A 17,525-nucleotide genomic window follows, 5' to 3' on the forward strand; every position below is an offset into this window, starting at 1 on the left:
AATAAGGATATGTGCTGGGACGCATTGCAACATTCTTGAAACAACCACTCACCAGACCTTGCTTACGCTGTAGCTTTAGACAGTATAGAAGATGATCATAATCTTGGATTTGATTGCACACACCACTCATGTATTATAAGCAGTTATCATGGAAACAAATGTAAACCATGAAGTGCTGTGGCCTGGGTGTTCCTGTCCGGGTCAGACAACTTCACACAGAACCCCCATGCCGTATGGCCAGCCTCTGTCAGATGACACCTTTTCCACCCACCATCTATAGAAGAACAAGTAAGCCTGGATGTACATGCAGCCAGCATGAAGTTGCCCCCTGCAAGCATTAACAGTGGAACAGCAACACTATGCAACACATGAGACCGACATCTTAACCGGTCAGGAGCAATTGGTTTTCAGAATTGAAAATATTGTGCTATGACTGGTTGTAAGACATGGTGTTAATCATAGCAGAAACAACATCAGTACATCCTTGGAAGTGCAAGAACCTATTCTCGTCTTCTTGGTTGCATCATTCCCATGATCCACTCCAAATCAGCATTGAAGTAGCGCCTATCTCTATACGTTCCAGAAATGGCATGCGACTTCCAAATAACTATCATTTAGTGCAGAGACATCCTGATCAGGTGCTTTGCAGGATTCCACCCTGTCCCAGTTTGAATGTCTGACAGCATATCACATAAAACAGCACAGTCCTCTACAGAATACAACTGCGGTGATATCCTTTTCTCATATATTTATTGTGATCAGCAGAATTGCTTGGTTAAGCTAGAAGACAGGTGAGCTCAGAAAGTCTTCTTAGTGTATTAAGAGGATGTTGGCAACTGTGGTGCCACCTTGTGGCCATGGTTTAGTGGACATGCTGCTGAATATGCGGATCCAGGTCATTTAAATTTGGATGTATTTCAATGAATAACATTTCCTTACATAGGTTGTGCACGAACAGCGTGTGATAGAGTTCATACAGACAATTCCAAACCTAAGCACAGTACTGAGAAAGAAGTGACTGCAAAGCGGAGAGTGTGATAATGCTGGGGATTACACCCCCATACAGAGAAGACTGGACTGTGGCACCCTCAGCGATGGGTTTGGAGACTGGTCAACCGTGTAATCGTAACAGGCCCTCGAAGAGAAGCAGGTTCTGGAGGCATGTCCTGAATCTGAACCAGGAGGTCTTGACTTAAAGTTGAAGGTAAGTTCATGCCAGTGCGGTGGTGCTCCGAGCGGAAAAACATCTGAAGGCGGTGCGTGGGTTTGGCAATGGTATGGCGGTGTTGGGTTTGAGATCACAGGAGGCAGTTAGCAGAATTGAGGGAGATATTTTGAAGATGATCGGGAAAACGCAACTAGACTACAACTAATTGAAAAATAAGGGCAAGGAATTTATATAAGGTACTTGACGAAAGTAAAACTACCACTGGTAAATCACAAAGCAACAATGGCAGTGGTTAAAAATAGAGAGGCCATTAATAGAAAGGACAATACAAAATCATTCAACAGTTTTGGCTTTGGCTTCTGTTCAGTGAAAACATTGTACCTAACTTCCCTAACACACAGCACACGTACAGCAATGATCCTTACCGCACACAGAAATTACACCCCCTGCCTGTGGATCTATTCTCCTGTCATGGTGCACAGACACAGTGGAACAGAGTTCCCTCTGCCGGTGGGTGCAGTGAGTAACTGCATCTGTACAGGAATCACCCATTATCCCGCCTTCAGAGGGTGCCCTCCAGGGGTGCATACGTGCACCACTCGTTTGTGATGTACAGTTGCTTGAACCCTCTGGCAGCAGCTATTCCTCTGTGACTCGTCCATATTATGCAGTGGATGCAAAGGCAAAGTGTTTTCCTCACTGTAGGGTCCTGTTGTGGAAGCTTTTTCAATATTATATACAAGCCATAGTTGCTGCTTCCATCTTATGCAACTAAAAACCATTGACTGGATGCAATGACAGAAACAACAAAATACAAGCTGGGAGGCACACTATGCTAAGCCCAGATTTTTAGCTTACATGTTTTTAAGCCACGCCCTTAATTACATTGACCACGGCCCTTTGAGAGACCCCCCCCCCCCCCAGTGTTTTCCTCCCACTTAAATCCCTGGTTATACCAAAGTGCCTCAGAGCTCAGAAAGCAGATGTACACGCTCATTTCACTATAGGCCCCACGGTACACAGTTCAGTAAACTACTTTAAGATAATGGCTTCGTATTAAAAATCTCCAGAGGGGCTGATGGCGCAAGTTATCGCCTGAGTATTTTCACCAGGGCCACGACCTATTTTGCATATTACCGTGCAGCGCAGAAGCGCGTTTTCTCTTTACCGCTTACATCTCCCATCTTCCCCCACCCACCTCACGTGTGGAGAAGTCATTTAAGCACAGCACTTACTCATCGCGACATCACTCCCTTTCCCTGACTTTGCTTTGGGTTTCCAAACATGATTCATTAAGAGTCGAACGGATTCTCGCTCTCAGCACGCACACGCGGGCCGGAAGAAGGGTGGGCAACCTCGCCTCGCCTGGCATGGCTTCGGGGGCACGTGCAGCATACAAGGTTGCTGTGGGAATCCGGAAGCGTGGCTGTTTCCTTGGGAAACGCGGGTGACAGAAGAGGCTGAAAACTGACGTGGAAATGCTGATGGCGTGATTTGCTGTGGTGCGAGACTACAGTTGAAAGGCCCATGTTAACTGCAAAAAAATCCCTGGCACTTGCTCAAGTGCGCCTTCTGGATTCTCATAATGGGGAGTCGTTCAGACTATTGTCACAGAAGACCAGGTTACATTTTCGCTTTGACATTTACTGATAGTCTGTCCATTCTAAACCGCCTGGTTAGTGACAGGGTGGACGCTCAGTATTAGGCACTAAATAAATAATGTAAAATCATTCATTTTTTCATTTTCAGAAGCTTACTGGACAAACCCATCATAAGTGAAATTACAGACCCCCCTCGGGAAGACGCAGGTATGAGTGTACAGATGTCATCTATATCAGAGGTTGGGAGGAGCATAATTATATCAGCAGTCTGGCAGGCTGCAACATGTCAAAGTAGCAAAGTACCTTTGTTCAATCCTCCAAATACATCATTTATAATGCAAACCTTACTAGTCCAGCTGGGTTAAAAGTAGCCACTTTAATTCGGCAGTTTAAGATAAATGAAATGAAAAGTGAAATGAAAAGACCATTTGTTAAGCGCGATAGCTACCCTCGGGCGTCCTAGCGCTACAGACACAACGCGTATAGATGAACGGTTGAGGCAATTCTGGTTTGTTAAAAAGCAGGGTTTTTAAGTGTTTGCGGAAGGGAAGTAATTTGGGCTCTGATCTCAGATGGAGGGGAAGGGAGTTCCAATCTCACAAGAAGGTGTCACAGGATACCCCCCCCCCTCACCTACCCCAAAGCGGTACATTCTACATACTGTGCTGTATTTCAGTTCATTTAGGAAGTTGTTCAAACCTATTCAGGCCTGTCTGTATACTGCTAGTCCTCCATAAAGCATTCGACTTCCACTTCCCGCATATGGGTGTTCGAGCACACCAGAGTCAAAAATGAACAACAGGCCGGACAGCGCTGGGGGTAATCTTACACCAAGAGCGAGAAATAATTTTTGGTCAAATATGTGAAAGCACATCACAAGTACGCTATTATTTTAATGAAAAATGAACGACACACTGGGTGAGTTAGCCCCTTGATGTTGAACTTGAGGCTACCTGCCATGGGCTCTCTCCGGAAATTGAATTTATAAAAAAGACAATTGATCACTAATGCAAGTCAACTATTGCCTCCGGGTCCTTCAAGTGTATAAAATATAAGAAACGCCATGCATATTCACTACTGAGGTGAGCAGTGTTTCTGTCCACTGTACACCACTGCCTCCGATAAATCCAGGACAGTGCTCCGAGCAAGATGAAATTAGCAATGCTTTCAGTCAGGCAGGCAACTAGAGCCAAATTTCGGGGGGGGGGGGGCTAAATCTTCCAGCCATAAGCAGAGTGGCTGTAAGAAGGGGTGGAAAGCAAGAAAAATAAAAAAAATTAAAAAAAAAGAAATTAGCAATGCAATAGCTTTATGTCTAAAGAATGAGCCATGTCTGGGATCCCGGGGAAGAATCATTTGGTAATAATTTGGTGCTGCCGCAATGATGTAAGAACCGACTAAACATTCTACATCACTGACCACTATATCCTTCTTGAGCATTTACAGAAGTGAGGGATCAGGAGGGGGATCTAGTGCAATTTGTCTAAAAAAGGATGCAGTCTAACTCCCTCCCTCCACTTCACATTCACTCCTGATTACATGTAGAGTCATCTCTGGAATTTAACTCTTACTAAGAGAATTTTCGGTCTACTTTCAGCCATTGGGTGCCTTTACCCCGTGCTTGACTTTCTTTTTAACTCCAAAACTCATTGTGCACAAAACCTATTGAGGCTAAGAGGGCAACAATCAACCGGGGCAAGAGTGAGGACTTGATTTGGTACAATCAGAACCTCGATGCCAATGAAATGGCTAAACTAGATGCTGGTAAGAGTGAGAAAACCTCAGTTTGAGGCCCCCAAATATTTACACCCCGAAGTTCTGGTGGACATCTCATGGACATCTTTCACAGAACAGTAGATTAGGAATGTGGACAATTTACTTGACTCCAAGTTGTTACTGGGAAAACAAATTAATAGGTATGCTAATTCATGTATCTTATCTGGAGCTCAGATCCCTCTTCTAAGACTTTGAGCACCATTTTAATTTCACTATTGGACTCTAGTAATAGTAAACAAAGAAAACCCCTGAAGGTATGCAACACTGCTTGCTTCTGAAGTAAGGAATAATTCAGGGGAATTTATCAAGATACTAGGATAAACGATACAACAGAAACTGTCTTGGTATTCAATCTCCTATGCTGCACCACGATCACCAAAAAAAAGAAAAATGCCATAAAAAGTCAGAACACTATTCTAATCATCCTGCAAAAACGGCCCCAAAATAATTTGCAATCACTCGGCACACTCCATTTTCTTAGTAGAATTTAACAAATTGAGATTATCCCCAGGCACCGGACCACACTGTCCCGCTCAAATACATCTGAACGTAATCACTAGAGCTAAGAGTTACCTTCAAGGCCCTTTGTACTGTACATAGTGCACAACTGTAAAAAGGTCTTTCCAGTGGCGTAACAAAATGATGGGGCCCCATGCATAATGGGCTCAATGGGGGGCCCCCTGAACACACACTCCAACTCTGCAGGGGCCAGCTTGGTAAAGGAGAGTGGCTTTTCCAAGCCTTTAACTATTTTCTTATTCCATGCCATTGCTCGTATTCTGCAAGGCATGCGATAGCATGGCTTAGAGGGTGATGGGCCCCCTTCCAAAACCACAAACTATGGGGGACCCCCGCACCGCGAGGGATGCAGGGGTTCTAAATTATGCCCCAGGTTCTTTCCTTCATCTCAAGGGAATTTAAGAATGATTGTCTAAGATGCAGTCTCCGATCAAAGGGCCATCTCAGAGCTGATATTCTGTAATGGAATAGATAACTTAGAAGATCAACCTTCCCTGTTCAGACAGCAGAGCTTTGGAACTCTTTTTTGGTTCGCATCAGGAATCTGGCCTTTAATGCTGGCCATGCTTATCAGGCCTTCAGTAAAGAGGAAGGTATGGCTGTTCCCATTCACCTGAATTAACCACTGTGGATAATCCTCTGTATGAGCGAACCTGTACTGTACCGCACAACAACGTATACCACCCACTTGACTATTGTGCTGTTAACCAGTAAAAGCTTGCTGGGAGAAATGGATGTTTCCAGTGCCTAATTTGAGCCGGTGGCTGCTGAAGGGGGCCACTGGCACTCATTTGTGGGAATGGGGACTTTGTATTTTCCTTCACTGACATTCTGAGAGGAAGAGGGGGAAAAAACGCAAATGGGAAAAAAGGAGAATGACAAAAAAAAGTCACGGCGGGAGAAAGTCAGAACCTGTAAAATTGAGATAAAAGGGGAAAGAGTGTTCATTAGTGGATTAAAGAGGCATGAAGTGGATTTAAGACTACCAGCCTTGGTATTCAGCACGCTGGCATTTAATAGCACCAGTAGCAGGCTTCGGAGCTGCGCTTTGGGCACCAGCACTCATTTTACAAATAGTGCTACCAGTTTTAAGGTATTTTTATTTTTTTAACATTTCCTTAGGTATTTATCCATATGTATTTGTGGGACATCTAATTGGTAGTTATCCAATTTTTTTTCAATTTTGGGAGAATTAATGGAGTCGTAAAATGGTATATTTCCATATTTAACTGATAAACATGCACTCAAACTTTGATGCCTGTCACATTTTAGCAAATTAAGTAGTCAAATATAACAAAATACTTATACCACAGATAAATATTAGCATTATACTACAAATATATGTTAACATTGGCGTTATTTAAGGGAATATCATCCTGGTATTAACTCCCCAAGCTATTTATGTGCTCAGCGGTTGGCCTGGAATTCATAAAGGACAGCATTGAGAGTCTCTCACAAAAGGACAAGTTTCTGCATTTTTCCGACTTTAAAAATACAGACAGTAAACACACTGGTTTCTGACTGTATCTGTAAAAACGGAAAACTAGGAGCTCTATTTACAAATTAAGCACTGTCTATACTCTTGAGTTACTGGCAGTGGGGACAAACATTCAAAGACGCAAACCAAAAAGCGCAGGAACCTCCTATCAGACAGTATGAATCAGAATACTCTTCCCGGTGCCTAGATGTGATTGTCTCTTGCTGCACCATTATTATTAAAGTGCATCTCTGGGCCTCATGCAGAGCAGCATCGCACAATACCTTCTTGGCAACGCTGTAGTTATCCTTCACCGTGAACTGTGACCTTCCACCACCTCTGCTTGAGCTGCGCACATTGTTAACTAATCTATGCTCGGAGTGCACCTCTGACCTGCATGCAGTCTACACTTAATAGCAAAATTCTCCACCCTTGCACACAAGAACCAATACCTTCTTATCCACGCACGCAGGCATCCAAAAACAAGGCAGAGGTTGGAAGCCAAACCACTGGCAGTAATGGAGTATTTAAATAACAGCGGTAATGCCAGTCTCTCCTATTTCGTCTACATTTTGCCCCCCCTTCCGCGCTCTGCTCCAGGATCACTTCACAATCTCTGAAGAAAAAGAACACACTATAACAGAGACACACAAGGATTGTACAAAGAGTAACAAATAAGCAGCTTTCTTTATAGATTTCTCAATCGTGCCTGTTGGAAACGGGTAGCGTGGTGCAGAGCGGGTGGGCCAAACTCCAGAGGAAATGTGCGAAGCATCCACGCAGTACACACAGGCGACACACCGGGCACACTCCAAAAAGAGACGCTAGACAAAATTGTGTAAGAATAACTCTTGTATTATAGAAACACAAGATAATTTCAGTAATCTCTATTCTGTGCCAACCGGCGCCAGGTCAATATTTACAGGAGAGAGTAGATATATGGCAGGGCCAATCGGGACCCTGCCAGAACCATTGCGAAGTACAGTTAGGACAAATGTACGTGTGAAGAATAAAGGTAAAGTCCATGAGCATTAACCTGGACTAAAAACATCAGGGCATGACATTAGGCTGGAACACCTGTAATGGAAACATCATGGCATCACAATAGGCAGGTAAAGCATTAGGCATAACCAACATAAGTCCCATTAGCCATAACCATATCTGTATGGATGCAATGCTCCTGTTAGGCAAGGAAGTAGCCGTAGGCCTAATAAAAACATATTCCGCACTAATCCTGGGGAGTCAACATATTAGGCTTGAACCATATCCTGCATCTGGACCCATAAGGCCTAGAACACATTAGATCAGGCACATTATGCATGACACCAGCCGGAACGTAACTGTAGGCATAAACTTCATAACCTTAGGTATACCCAGTGGGCATAAACATGTGAAAATTAGGCCTACTTCGCATGAAAAGCAAGTTCGGCAGAACACCAATGATGTAGGCCTAAGGGGAAAATAAACCCTAAGCATTGGGCATAGATGCATTATGGAGACATCATGGCATAAAAACAAAATGCGTCTCATTAGGCGTAAAGAACAAGTTACTTACCTTCGGTAACGATGTATCTGTAAGAAACATTAGTTAGTTAGATTCCTCACCTTAGAATATCCCCAGGCGTCAGACTGGATCCGGAAGATTTTTCGTCAGCAATACCCCTTGCGCGTCGCTAGGCGTCGGCTGCGGCTCCGCGTCCGTCGTCGGCGTCGTGCGCCGGGATGACGTCGGAGTACTTAGACGCCGCCCTCGCGCGCTGACGTCAGTTCTTGTACATAGCCTTCCGCGCCAGGAACGCAGAGCCATGCAAAGACCGACACTGGTGCCAAAAATAAAATCTAGGGGCCTGAAAAGGATAACCTTAACCCTAGATGTCAGTTCGCAGAACGGGGAGGATGGGAGGGTCGGTGAGGAATCTAACTAACTAATGTTTCTTACAGATACATCGTTACCGAAGGTAAGTAACTTGTTCATCTGAAAGAAACACGTTAGTTAGATTCCTCACCTTAGAATAGATACCCAAGCAATACCATCCCCGGTGGTGGGTCTGCGAACCAAGATCACACCAGAAAGTCCTGGAGGACAGAACGGCCAAAGAAGCCATCCCTCCGGACTTGGCTGTCAAGGCAATAATGCCTGGCAAACGTGTGTAGCGAAGCCCACGTCGCCGCCTGACAGATATCCTGCAAAGGGACTCCCCGTCCCAAGGCAGTTGTAGCCGCCGTGGCCCGAGTAGAATGGGCGCGCAGCCCAACAGGAGGGTCCTTTTTAGCCAAGGAATAGCAAATTTTTATACACAAAACGACCCACCGAGAGATGGTTCGTTTGTGCACAGCTTTCCCCTTCTTAGCGCCCACGTACACAACAAAAAGCTGGTCGTCCACCCGGAACTGTTTTGTGCGGTCCAGATAAAAGGAGAGCGCACGTTTTGGGTCCAGACGGTGGAGCCTCTCTTCCTCTTTGGAAGGATGCGGAGGCGGAAAGAAGGTGGGCAAGGTGACAGACTGCCCAAGGTGAAATGGAGTCACCACTTTAGGAAGAAAGGAGGGACGAGGCCGAAGGACAACCTTGTCCGGATGAACAGATAGAAAAGGAGGCTTTGAAGATAAAGCCTGGAGCTCACTCACCCGTCTAGCCGAGGTGATGGCTACCAGAAAAGCAGTCTTTAGAGTTAGAAGACGAAGAGGGCAATTGTGAAGAGGCTCGAAGGGAGCGCACATCAGGAATGTCAATACCAGATTCAAGTCCCACTGAGGCATTACAAAAGGGACAGGAGGGAACGTGTGTGTAATGCCTTTGAGAAAGCGTGTAACCACAGGGGACTTGAAAAGAGAAGGCTGATCAGGAAGCCGCAAGAAGGCGGAGATGGCAGCAAGATAACCTTTCAGGGTGCCCAGGGCAGAGCCCTGCCGGGCCAGAGAAAGAAGGAAGAGGAGAACCTCAGAAAGAGGGGCGGAAAGGGGATCCACAGCCTTTGCTGTGCACCATGCCACAAATTTGTTCCACCGGCAGGCGTATACCGACTTTGTGGAGGGACGCCTGGCTGCCAGAATGATATCACAGACTTCAGGAGGCAAGTCAAATGGCATCAACTGCCGCCGCTCAATCTCCACGCATGGAGGTGGAGGCTGGACAGGTTCGGGTGGAGGACCGTCCCCTGCTGCTGCGACAGAAGATCCTCCCGAAGGGGCAGACGTATCGGGGGATCGGTCAACAGACTGAGTAGCTCGGGATACCAGTATCTTCGTGCCCAATCCGGAGCCACCAAGATGACTTGGGCCCGGTCGTGCCTGATCTTCTTCAGCACTCTGGGCAGAAGTGGTATAGGCGGAAAGGCGTACAACAGACCGCAACTCCACTCGTGACGAAAAGCGTCGCCGAGTGAGCGCCGCCTTGGAAATTCCAACGCGCAGAACTGCTGACATTGCGCGTTCTCTTCGGTGGCAAATAGATCTAACCAAGGCTCTCCCCACTGCTGAAAGAGACCTTGCGCCACTTCGGAGTTCAGACGCCATTCGTGATCCATCATGCACCGGCGGCTGAGTTCGTCTGCTCTGGCGTTCAGAGAGCCCGCCAGATGTTGAACCACTAGGGTGACGCCCTGGTGTTCCAGCCACGTCCAGAGGCGCAGAGCCTCCTGACAAAGGGTCCACGACCCCACCCCGCCCTGTTTGTTGCAATACCACATGGCGGTGGTGTTGTCCGTGAACACCTGCACGACACTTCCCCTGACAGAGGGAAGGAAGGCTTTCAGTGCAAGCCGGATCGCTCTCAACTCCAACAGGTTGATGTGGAGACGAGACTCCGCCGGAGACCAGAGGCCTCTGATCTCCGCCTCCCCCATATGGCCACCCCAACCCAGGAGGGACGCATCCGTCACTACGACATGCTCCGGTTGGGGAAGGGAGAGGCTCTTGCCCTTGACCCACTCGCGGTCCGTGAGCCACCACTGCAACTGCTGTGCAGTGCCCTCCGAGATCAAGACATGGTCGGACAGGTTGCCGTGATGCTGGGCCCACTGAAACTTCAGGTCCCACTGCAGAGCCCGCATGCGCCGCCTGGCGTGATGCACTAGTAGGATGCAGGAGGCCATCAGCCCCAGAAGCCGCAACACTAGCCTGACCGAAACCCGGGATAGAGGCCGAAAGATGGGAATCAGGGCCTGTATATCCCGGACCCGCTGTTCCGGTGGATGGACCCGGAACTGCGCCGAATCGAGAACCGCTCCGATGAAGAGGAGCTTCTGAGAGGGACTCAGGTGTGACTTCGGCACGTTGATGGAAAACCCCAGCAAATGCGGGAGATCCGCCGTAGTCTGGAGGTGGGAGACGACTGCCTGGGGCGAGCCCGCCTTCAACAACCAGTCGTCGAGATAGGGGAAGACTGAAACCCCTGATCTGCGCAGATGAGCTGCGACCACCGCCAACACTTTCGTGAACACCCGAGGGGCACTGGTGAGGCCGAAGGGGAGCACGGTAAACTGAAAGTGCTCTTGGCCCACCGTGAACCGCAGGTAACGCCGGTGGGCCGGCAGGACGGGGATATGAAAATATGCGTCCTGCAAGTCCAACGCTACCATCCAGTCTCCAGGGTCTAGGGCAGCTAAAACCTGAGCCAACGTTAGCATCTTGAACCTGTCCTTTCGGAGGAAGGCATTGACGTTCCGGAGGTCCAAGATAGGGCGTAGGCCCCCTTTGCCCTTCTTGGGAACCAGAAAGTAGTGGGAATAACAACCACGACCTACTTCTGGGCTCGGAACGCGCTCGACGGCCCCCTTGGCCAAGAGAGCCGAAACTTCCTCGCGGAGAAGATTCAAATGATCCCCCGAGATACGGTGGTGCTGCGGTGGCATGGCTGGAGGGGTCGTCTCGAAGGGGAGGGAGTAGCCCCTTCGGACGATTTGCAGCACCCACCTGTCCGATGTTATGGACCGCCAGTGGAGCAGGTGATGGCGAACTCTGCCGCCCACTGGCGTGGTATGGGCCTGAAAGCTCGGACTAGGAGGGCTTTGAGGCGGATGCTGCCGGGGTGGAAGTGGGCTGACCACGTCGGCCTCCATTTCCGCCACGGCGGAAGCCACGTCCGCGACCGCGCGCAGGTTGGTTCTGCGGCTGGTGGCTTTGCGGACGTGAGGAGGCGCCCCTTCCTTGGCCACGAAAGGGGCGAAAAGCGGAGGTGTGTGCCCGCGGAGCCGAAAGGCCCAAGGACTTGGCCGTAGCCCGGGAGTCCTTAAAGCGGTTCAGCGCACTGTCCGCCTTCTCACCAAACAGGCGAGTGCCATCAAAGGGCATGTCCATGAGGGTGGTATGGACATCCCCGGAAAATGACGTGGACCGCATCCAGGCGTGGCGGCGGAGCGCCACCGTGGTTGAAATCGCCCGACCCAGCGAGTCCGTGGTGTCAAGCCCACATCGTATGGCGTGCCGTGCTGCATCCCTCCCATCGGCCAAAGCCTGGGTAAGACGCGTCCGGACCTCCTCCGGGCACAGGGGCAGCACGTCCTCCACCGTATCCCACAGGGAATGGGAATAACGGTCCAAGAGACAGGCGGTATTTAAGGACCGCAGGCCCAAACTAAGGGACGAGAACAGTTTCTTGCCAAACTGCTCGAGTCTCTTGGAATCCCGGTCCGGCGGAGCGGTCGGGAAGGAGGATTGGGAGGTAGAGGCCTGGATAACCAGACTCTCGGGGGTGGGGTGTTGGGACAGGAAACTGGGGTCGCCCGGAGCAGGGCGGTGGCGCCTGGCAACGTTCCTATCCACAGGAGGAACTGTGGAGGGCTTGGACCAGGTGCCCTGCAGAACGTCAGTGAGGGCCTCGTTGAACGGCAGCAGAGGCTCAGTGGAGCTTGCTGAGGTTTGAAGCACCTCAGTGAGGATGTTAGTCCTCACAGCCACGGCAGGCAACTCGAGCCCAAGGGCCTCGGCCGCCTTGCGCAGCACCACAGAAAATGCTGCACCCTCCTCCGAAGCCACGGTCGGAGGAGAAGTGAATCCAGTGTCTGGCGAGGTGTCCAGCCCACTGGCCTCCCCCAGTTCATCTGCCCAGTCCTGAGAAAGCTGTGACTGAACAGCCAGAGGGTCCTCGAACCCCTCCCAGTCGCCCCCTTCTTCCGATTCCTGATAAACAGGAGGAATGATCGGAACCGGACTGTAGAGATGGTAGGACTCAAGCGGCGTCGGATGCGGCGTCGGTCGACGCCGCGCCGGCGCCGGGTCCGGATGAGGGCTAAACTGGGGTGTCGGCGTCAAAGGCGTCGGCGGCGCCGGTGACGGCGTCGGTGGTTCAGGCATCGGCGCCGGTGGAGGAGTGACTAGGTCAACCGGCGTCGACTGGGGCCCAGGCATGGGCCCCGCGGGGACCTGCGGCGTCGAGACCGGAGTCGTCGACGGCGCCGGGGCCGGAGCCGCCGGCAGGCAAGGTCGCCCAGTCGAGTCCGCGGGGCCCGAAGGCGCGCCAGCGGGCGTCGACGGCGGGGCCAGGCTCCTCATGGCCGAGAGGAAGGCACTGATCTCCGCCGGCGCCGCGTCAGTCCCAGGGACCGGAAGGTATGGGGGCGGACGCGGCACCTGCGGCTCCGCCGGAGCCGCGGGGGTGGAACCACCCTGACCCTCGGCCGAGTCGCGCGACCGGCGAGGGGAGTCCGAAGAGCGGTGTCGCCTCTTGGACTTCTTTGAGCGTTTGGACTTACCCGACGACTTGGAGCCGGACGATCGATGGCGTCGGCTAGGGCTCCGCGAGCGATCCTTGGACCTCCTCCTGGACCGGGATCGCGCACGACGCGGAGCCGAGTGGCGAAGCTCGAGAAGCTTGCGGGACCGCTCCCGCCTAGCCTTCGAAGTCAGGGCCTGGCAGTCGTTGCACGACTCCGCGTCGTGGTCGGGGCCTAAGCAGTAGAGGCACCGGCGGTGGTGATCGGTCACCGACATCAGTCGATGACAATCCTCGCAAGCCTTGAACCCAGGCATCCTACCGGCACCAGATGTCGACAGACAAGGATCAAAAATGATCAAAAAAGATTTAGTCAAAAAAGACTAAAAGGGGTAGCTCTCCCGGATCTGCGCTTACTGGCGCGGAAAAAAGAAGAAGTGACGTCAGCGCGCGAGGGCGGCGTCTAAGTACTCCGACGACGTCATCCCGGCGCACGACGCCGACGACGGACGCGGAGCCGCAGACGACGCCTAGCGACGCGCAAGGGGTATTGCTGACGAAAAATCTTCCGGATCCAGTCTGACGCCTGGGGATATTCTAAGGTGAGGAATCTAACTAACGTGTTTCTTTCAGATAGCATTAGTTCAGGTACATTAGGCATAAACCCATACTCACGGGGCTTAAAACAGTCAGTAGAGCCCACCGATGCATATAACACTGCCACCCTGGGTGGGTATAAACCCCACTCTGGGACTCTAAATAAACCTTGCCCCCAACGTTACAACTGCCCCCTGTCTGGCGGGGCAGTTGCGTAAAGTACAGTCAGTACGGTACTGGTAACATGGGAGCCCCTCTTCTGGGACTCGGGAAACAGCAGACTTGCCCACGCTGCGACAACAAGCACTGGCAACAGGGGTGGGCACCGGCAATGTGCCCTGACAAACCCCCCAACCACTAGCAGACCGAGCCCCACTCACCGGGACTCCTCGCGCTGTTCCGGGCTCTTCTCTCGGCAGGTGGGGCGGTAGGCTTGGACACGCGGAGCTCTCCTCAGCTCATGAGAGCCCCAGCAGCAGCAGCGCCTCGCTGGACTTCACCCGGGCCCCCTCCTGGGACCCGGGGCTTTGACAGAGATCCCGCTTCCTCTCGGGCTTCGGGTGCGGCAATATTCGGGGCTCACTGCACCACCCGAGAGCCCCGACCACAGCAGCAGTCCGCCGGCCGGCCAGCCCCACTCACCGTTGTGTGTGTGGGGGGGGGGGATAAGAATGTAGGCCTCACACTACTTTAGAAGACCCGGACCGGATCAGTCAAGGTGCCGCCTTCTTCCGGGCCACTCTTCCTGAGGCCTGGGCAGCCTCCGGGCTCCTCGACCATCCGGGGGTAGGAACCAATGGAGGCGCGGCTTACCGAGGGCACGGCCTATGGCGCGGCCAGCGCCCTGGTTGCTCAGCAACGTGCCCCCAGCGCGGACTTCGTGGCAGCTACGGCGGCCCTCCCCTGGCTTCGGGGGCCGCGACGGCGTCCAGGTTCCTCCGCAGTCTTCCTCCGCTGTAGCGCCCGGGCGGCAGCGGTGATTTTGTCGGCAGCAGCGCTCTTCCTGCCCGGCGCTCCCAGAGGGGTCCCGGCCAGCGGCGGTGAGTTCCGGCAGCTCTGCAGTGCGGGGTGGGCTCCCGCTGTAGTTTAAAATGGGCAGTTCCTCTCGTTGCGGCTTGGCCGCGGCGGTGATTTCGGGCAATCTTAAAGTGCGGGGTAGGCTCCCGCTGTAATTTTCAGACAACAGAGCGTCCTAATGCGGGGTAGGCTCCCGTTAATTTAAATAAGCACCAATACAGGGTAGTAGAAATATAGCGATTAGACAGAACAGCGCTATAGGCCTCAGTTCCTCTTCCCCTGGCACCCTGAATATAGCGCTTACGATGGGCTCAGTCCCACCAGGGACGACAGGTAGCACTCCTCACCTCCTTCTGGGCACCAGGCGCTCGCAGGGCACTGTCAAGCAGGCGGAATAGGAGGGTAACACTCACAAGGTGCTCCTGGGCAGTCAGATAAAGCGCTCTTCTTCTCCAGGCACTAGTCAGCAGAGCAGCAGGTACTCGGGAGTTGGTCTCCCTGGTTCCCCCCACACTGGGCAAGGTCAGACAGGCAGGATTACTCAGCTATCTTGGGGTCAGCAGAGCCTAGGCTCAGTCAGCCATAGTGTGGGAAGTCTCCTCCTAGCTCAGCAGCCTATACTCCGGCAGAGAGTCCCCCGGTCCAGTAGTGCCCCAACTATGGCTCTCCCGGGCCCTGTGGACATTAGAGGGGGGCAGATAGGCTCAGGGGCCAGCACACAGGCCCATGTGGCGGTACCTCCTGGCAGTAGGTCCCCTGTCGTTTAAGTCCACGCTCTATCTGAGCACATGGCACCCCAGCACCGCTTTTTATATGCCCCTCACCCCACCTACCAGACAGTGCCAGAAACTTCTAGAAGCGTCTGAGGAAACTGGTTCTAACTGGCCTATGGGGAGGTGTCCAGCACCCTGTCTGCCAGGTTTCCCTCCAAAAGCTGGGGTTGCTGGGAAACAAACAACTAGACTGGCAACCCAGCTTCGGCAGACAGGCACAAGCACTCAGCAATGGCGTCCATTTTAAAGGTGACATGTGTAAATACTGAGTCAGTCTGCGCACGCCATTGCACAGCATTTAACATTTGCGTTTAACATGCATTCACATAACATGTGGTTTCCCATAAAAGCGAAAAAATTCAGGGAAAAGGGCCAAGTACAACAGTGCCACATCACAAACGAACAAGGCCTTGATTAGAACTATAAGGCTAATTACGCTCTGCACCTGAAGCGTGATTCAAAGGAGCGCAATATTTCTTAAGGGCTAACTGCACATTTCCTATTTGTTCATGTGCAAAAAGCATACCCCACTCACTCTGCCCACAAGGTCTCAGCGGGTACAACCTGGCATACATTTTGTTGGCAATAGCACAAAGTTCTGAATTGGACATGATACTCGTGCACAAATAGCCATTTAAGACAATTTCCCAAAAAGATCCTCTCCAGTTTCTACTTGATGTAAACCTGTGGACAAATAACGCTTGTGCACGTAAATAGCACGTGGTCAAGCAATTAGCACATTGGCAAACACCCATCAACCAGGCATCGTGTATTTAGCCGCAAAATGGAATTTATGCCTGAAACAGAATTAGCTCTCAAATGCCCCCCTATCAACATGGCACCAGACGGACACATACTGCTATACTTACAGTGAGTTTGGTCTGGCCATTTTGATTACTTCCAGGTGAGGTTCCAAGTGGATGTGGTTCAGGTTCTGCGTCGGAGCGCTATTTGAGTTCACAGAACTGTTTGCATTCGACGAAACTACCGACTCAGCACTTGAATTAATACTGTTCCTCGTCTCCTCTACAAAAGAAAATACAAAAAAACCTATTAAAATAGCTGCTATTGTTTTAGTTTTGCCGCCCTCCTAGAAGAGAACTAGCCATAACTGAAAGACCTCATACAATCCATTCTCACTCACTCCCAGCCCTTTTCCGAATAATCCATATACAAGGCTTGAGCAATATTGCAATGTTCACAGTTGCAGTTCTTCTCGAATCTTTACTCATTTAAGCTGTTTATTCTAAAAATGTCATGTTGCTAATTGTGGAACAAGACAATGAAAAGCAGGATGCAAATTTTGGACCATTTTAAATGTTGTTTTGAATGAAAGAGGTTGGTCTTACTATATCTAACCCAAGGAAAGAAACAAACGAACGGATGTGGAAGTGCCCACAGAGGTCAAGCGTCCCCAGCTTGAATGGTGTACTAGGTTAGACGGTTTAAGAGACTTTTTTTTACATCTTCTGGCACGTGTATAATGTGTTCCTGTCATTTTTATCCCGTCAGAGTTCGTTTCCTGCTCGCTCCCACCCCACAAAAAGATGCCCTTCGGAAGCACTTAAGGTGACCTGTTGCAACTCTGTTGGCTGTATTTTGACTTAAAATAAGCAAATACCAAAGATAAAAATGTACTTAAAGACAATGTTAAAGAAAGCAAAAAGACGGCTGTAAATTAAAGAGGGCATTCTACTAGCAAAACTCTCAAAATCACGAATCTCAACAACCCCCCCCCCCCCAGTGTTTTTTTTGCCTAGTTTGTGCATGATAAGTTTTGGGGTGATCCGTTAAGCAGGGAATAAGAAGAAAAGAAAAAAGGGGTGAGACTGCCAAAACGCAAAATCCCCATGCATTTTCCATAGACTTAATTAGGCAGGTCTACAGCAAAACTACTGAATGGAATTACACCAAATTTGTCAGGAAGCTATATCATGGTCCACAG

The 17,525-nt window shown here is 50.6% G+C and overlaps 1 protein-coding gene across 3 annotated transcripts in view; it reads right to left on the reverse strand.

Moving 5' to 3' along the window:
• Positions 1–17,525, reverse strand: part of ARHGAP26 (Rho GTPase activating protein 26) — a 1,692,117-nt gene that overhangs the window by 304,663 nt on the left and 1,369,929 nt on the right. For 2 of the 3 annotated variants that reach the window (XM_085618129.1, XM_085618128.1), the window contains exon 20: positions 16,450–16,606. In XM_085618129.1, coding sequence (XP_085474255.1) covers positions 16,450–16,606 — 157 coding nt within the window. Of the gene's footprint in view, positions 1–7,514; positions 7,619–16,449; positions 16,607–17,525 lie in introns of those variants that run through there. The other variant, XM_085618130.1, reaches the window with a different exon arrangement.

Source organism: Triturus cristatus, chromosome 7, assembly GCF_964204655.1.
Source record: "Triturus cristatus chromosome 7, aTriCri1.1, whole genome shotgun sequence".
Lineage (NCBI taxonomy): Eukaryota > Metazoa > Chordata > Amphibia > Caudata > Salamandridae > Triturus > Triturus cristatus.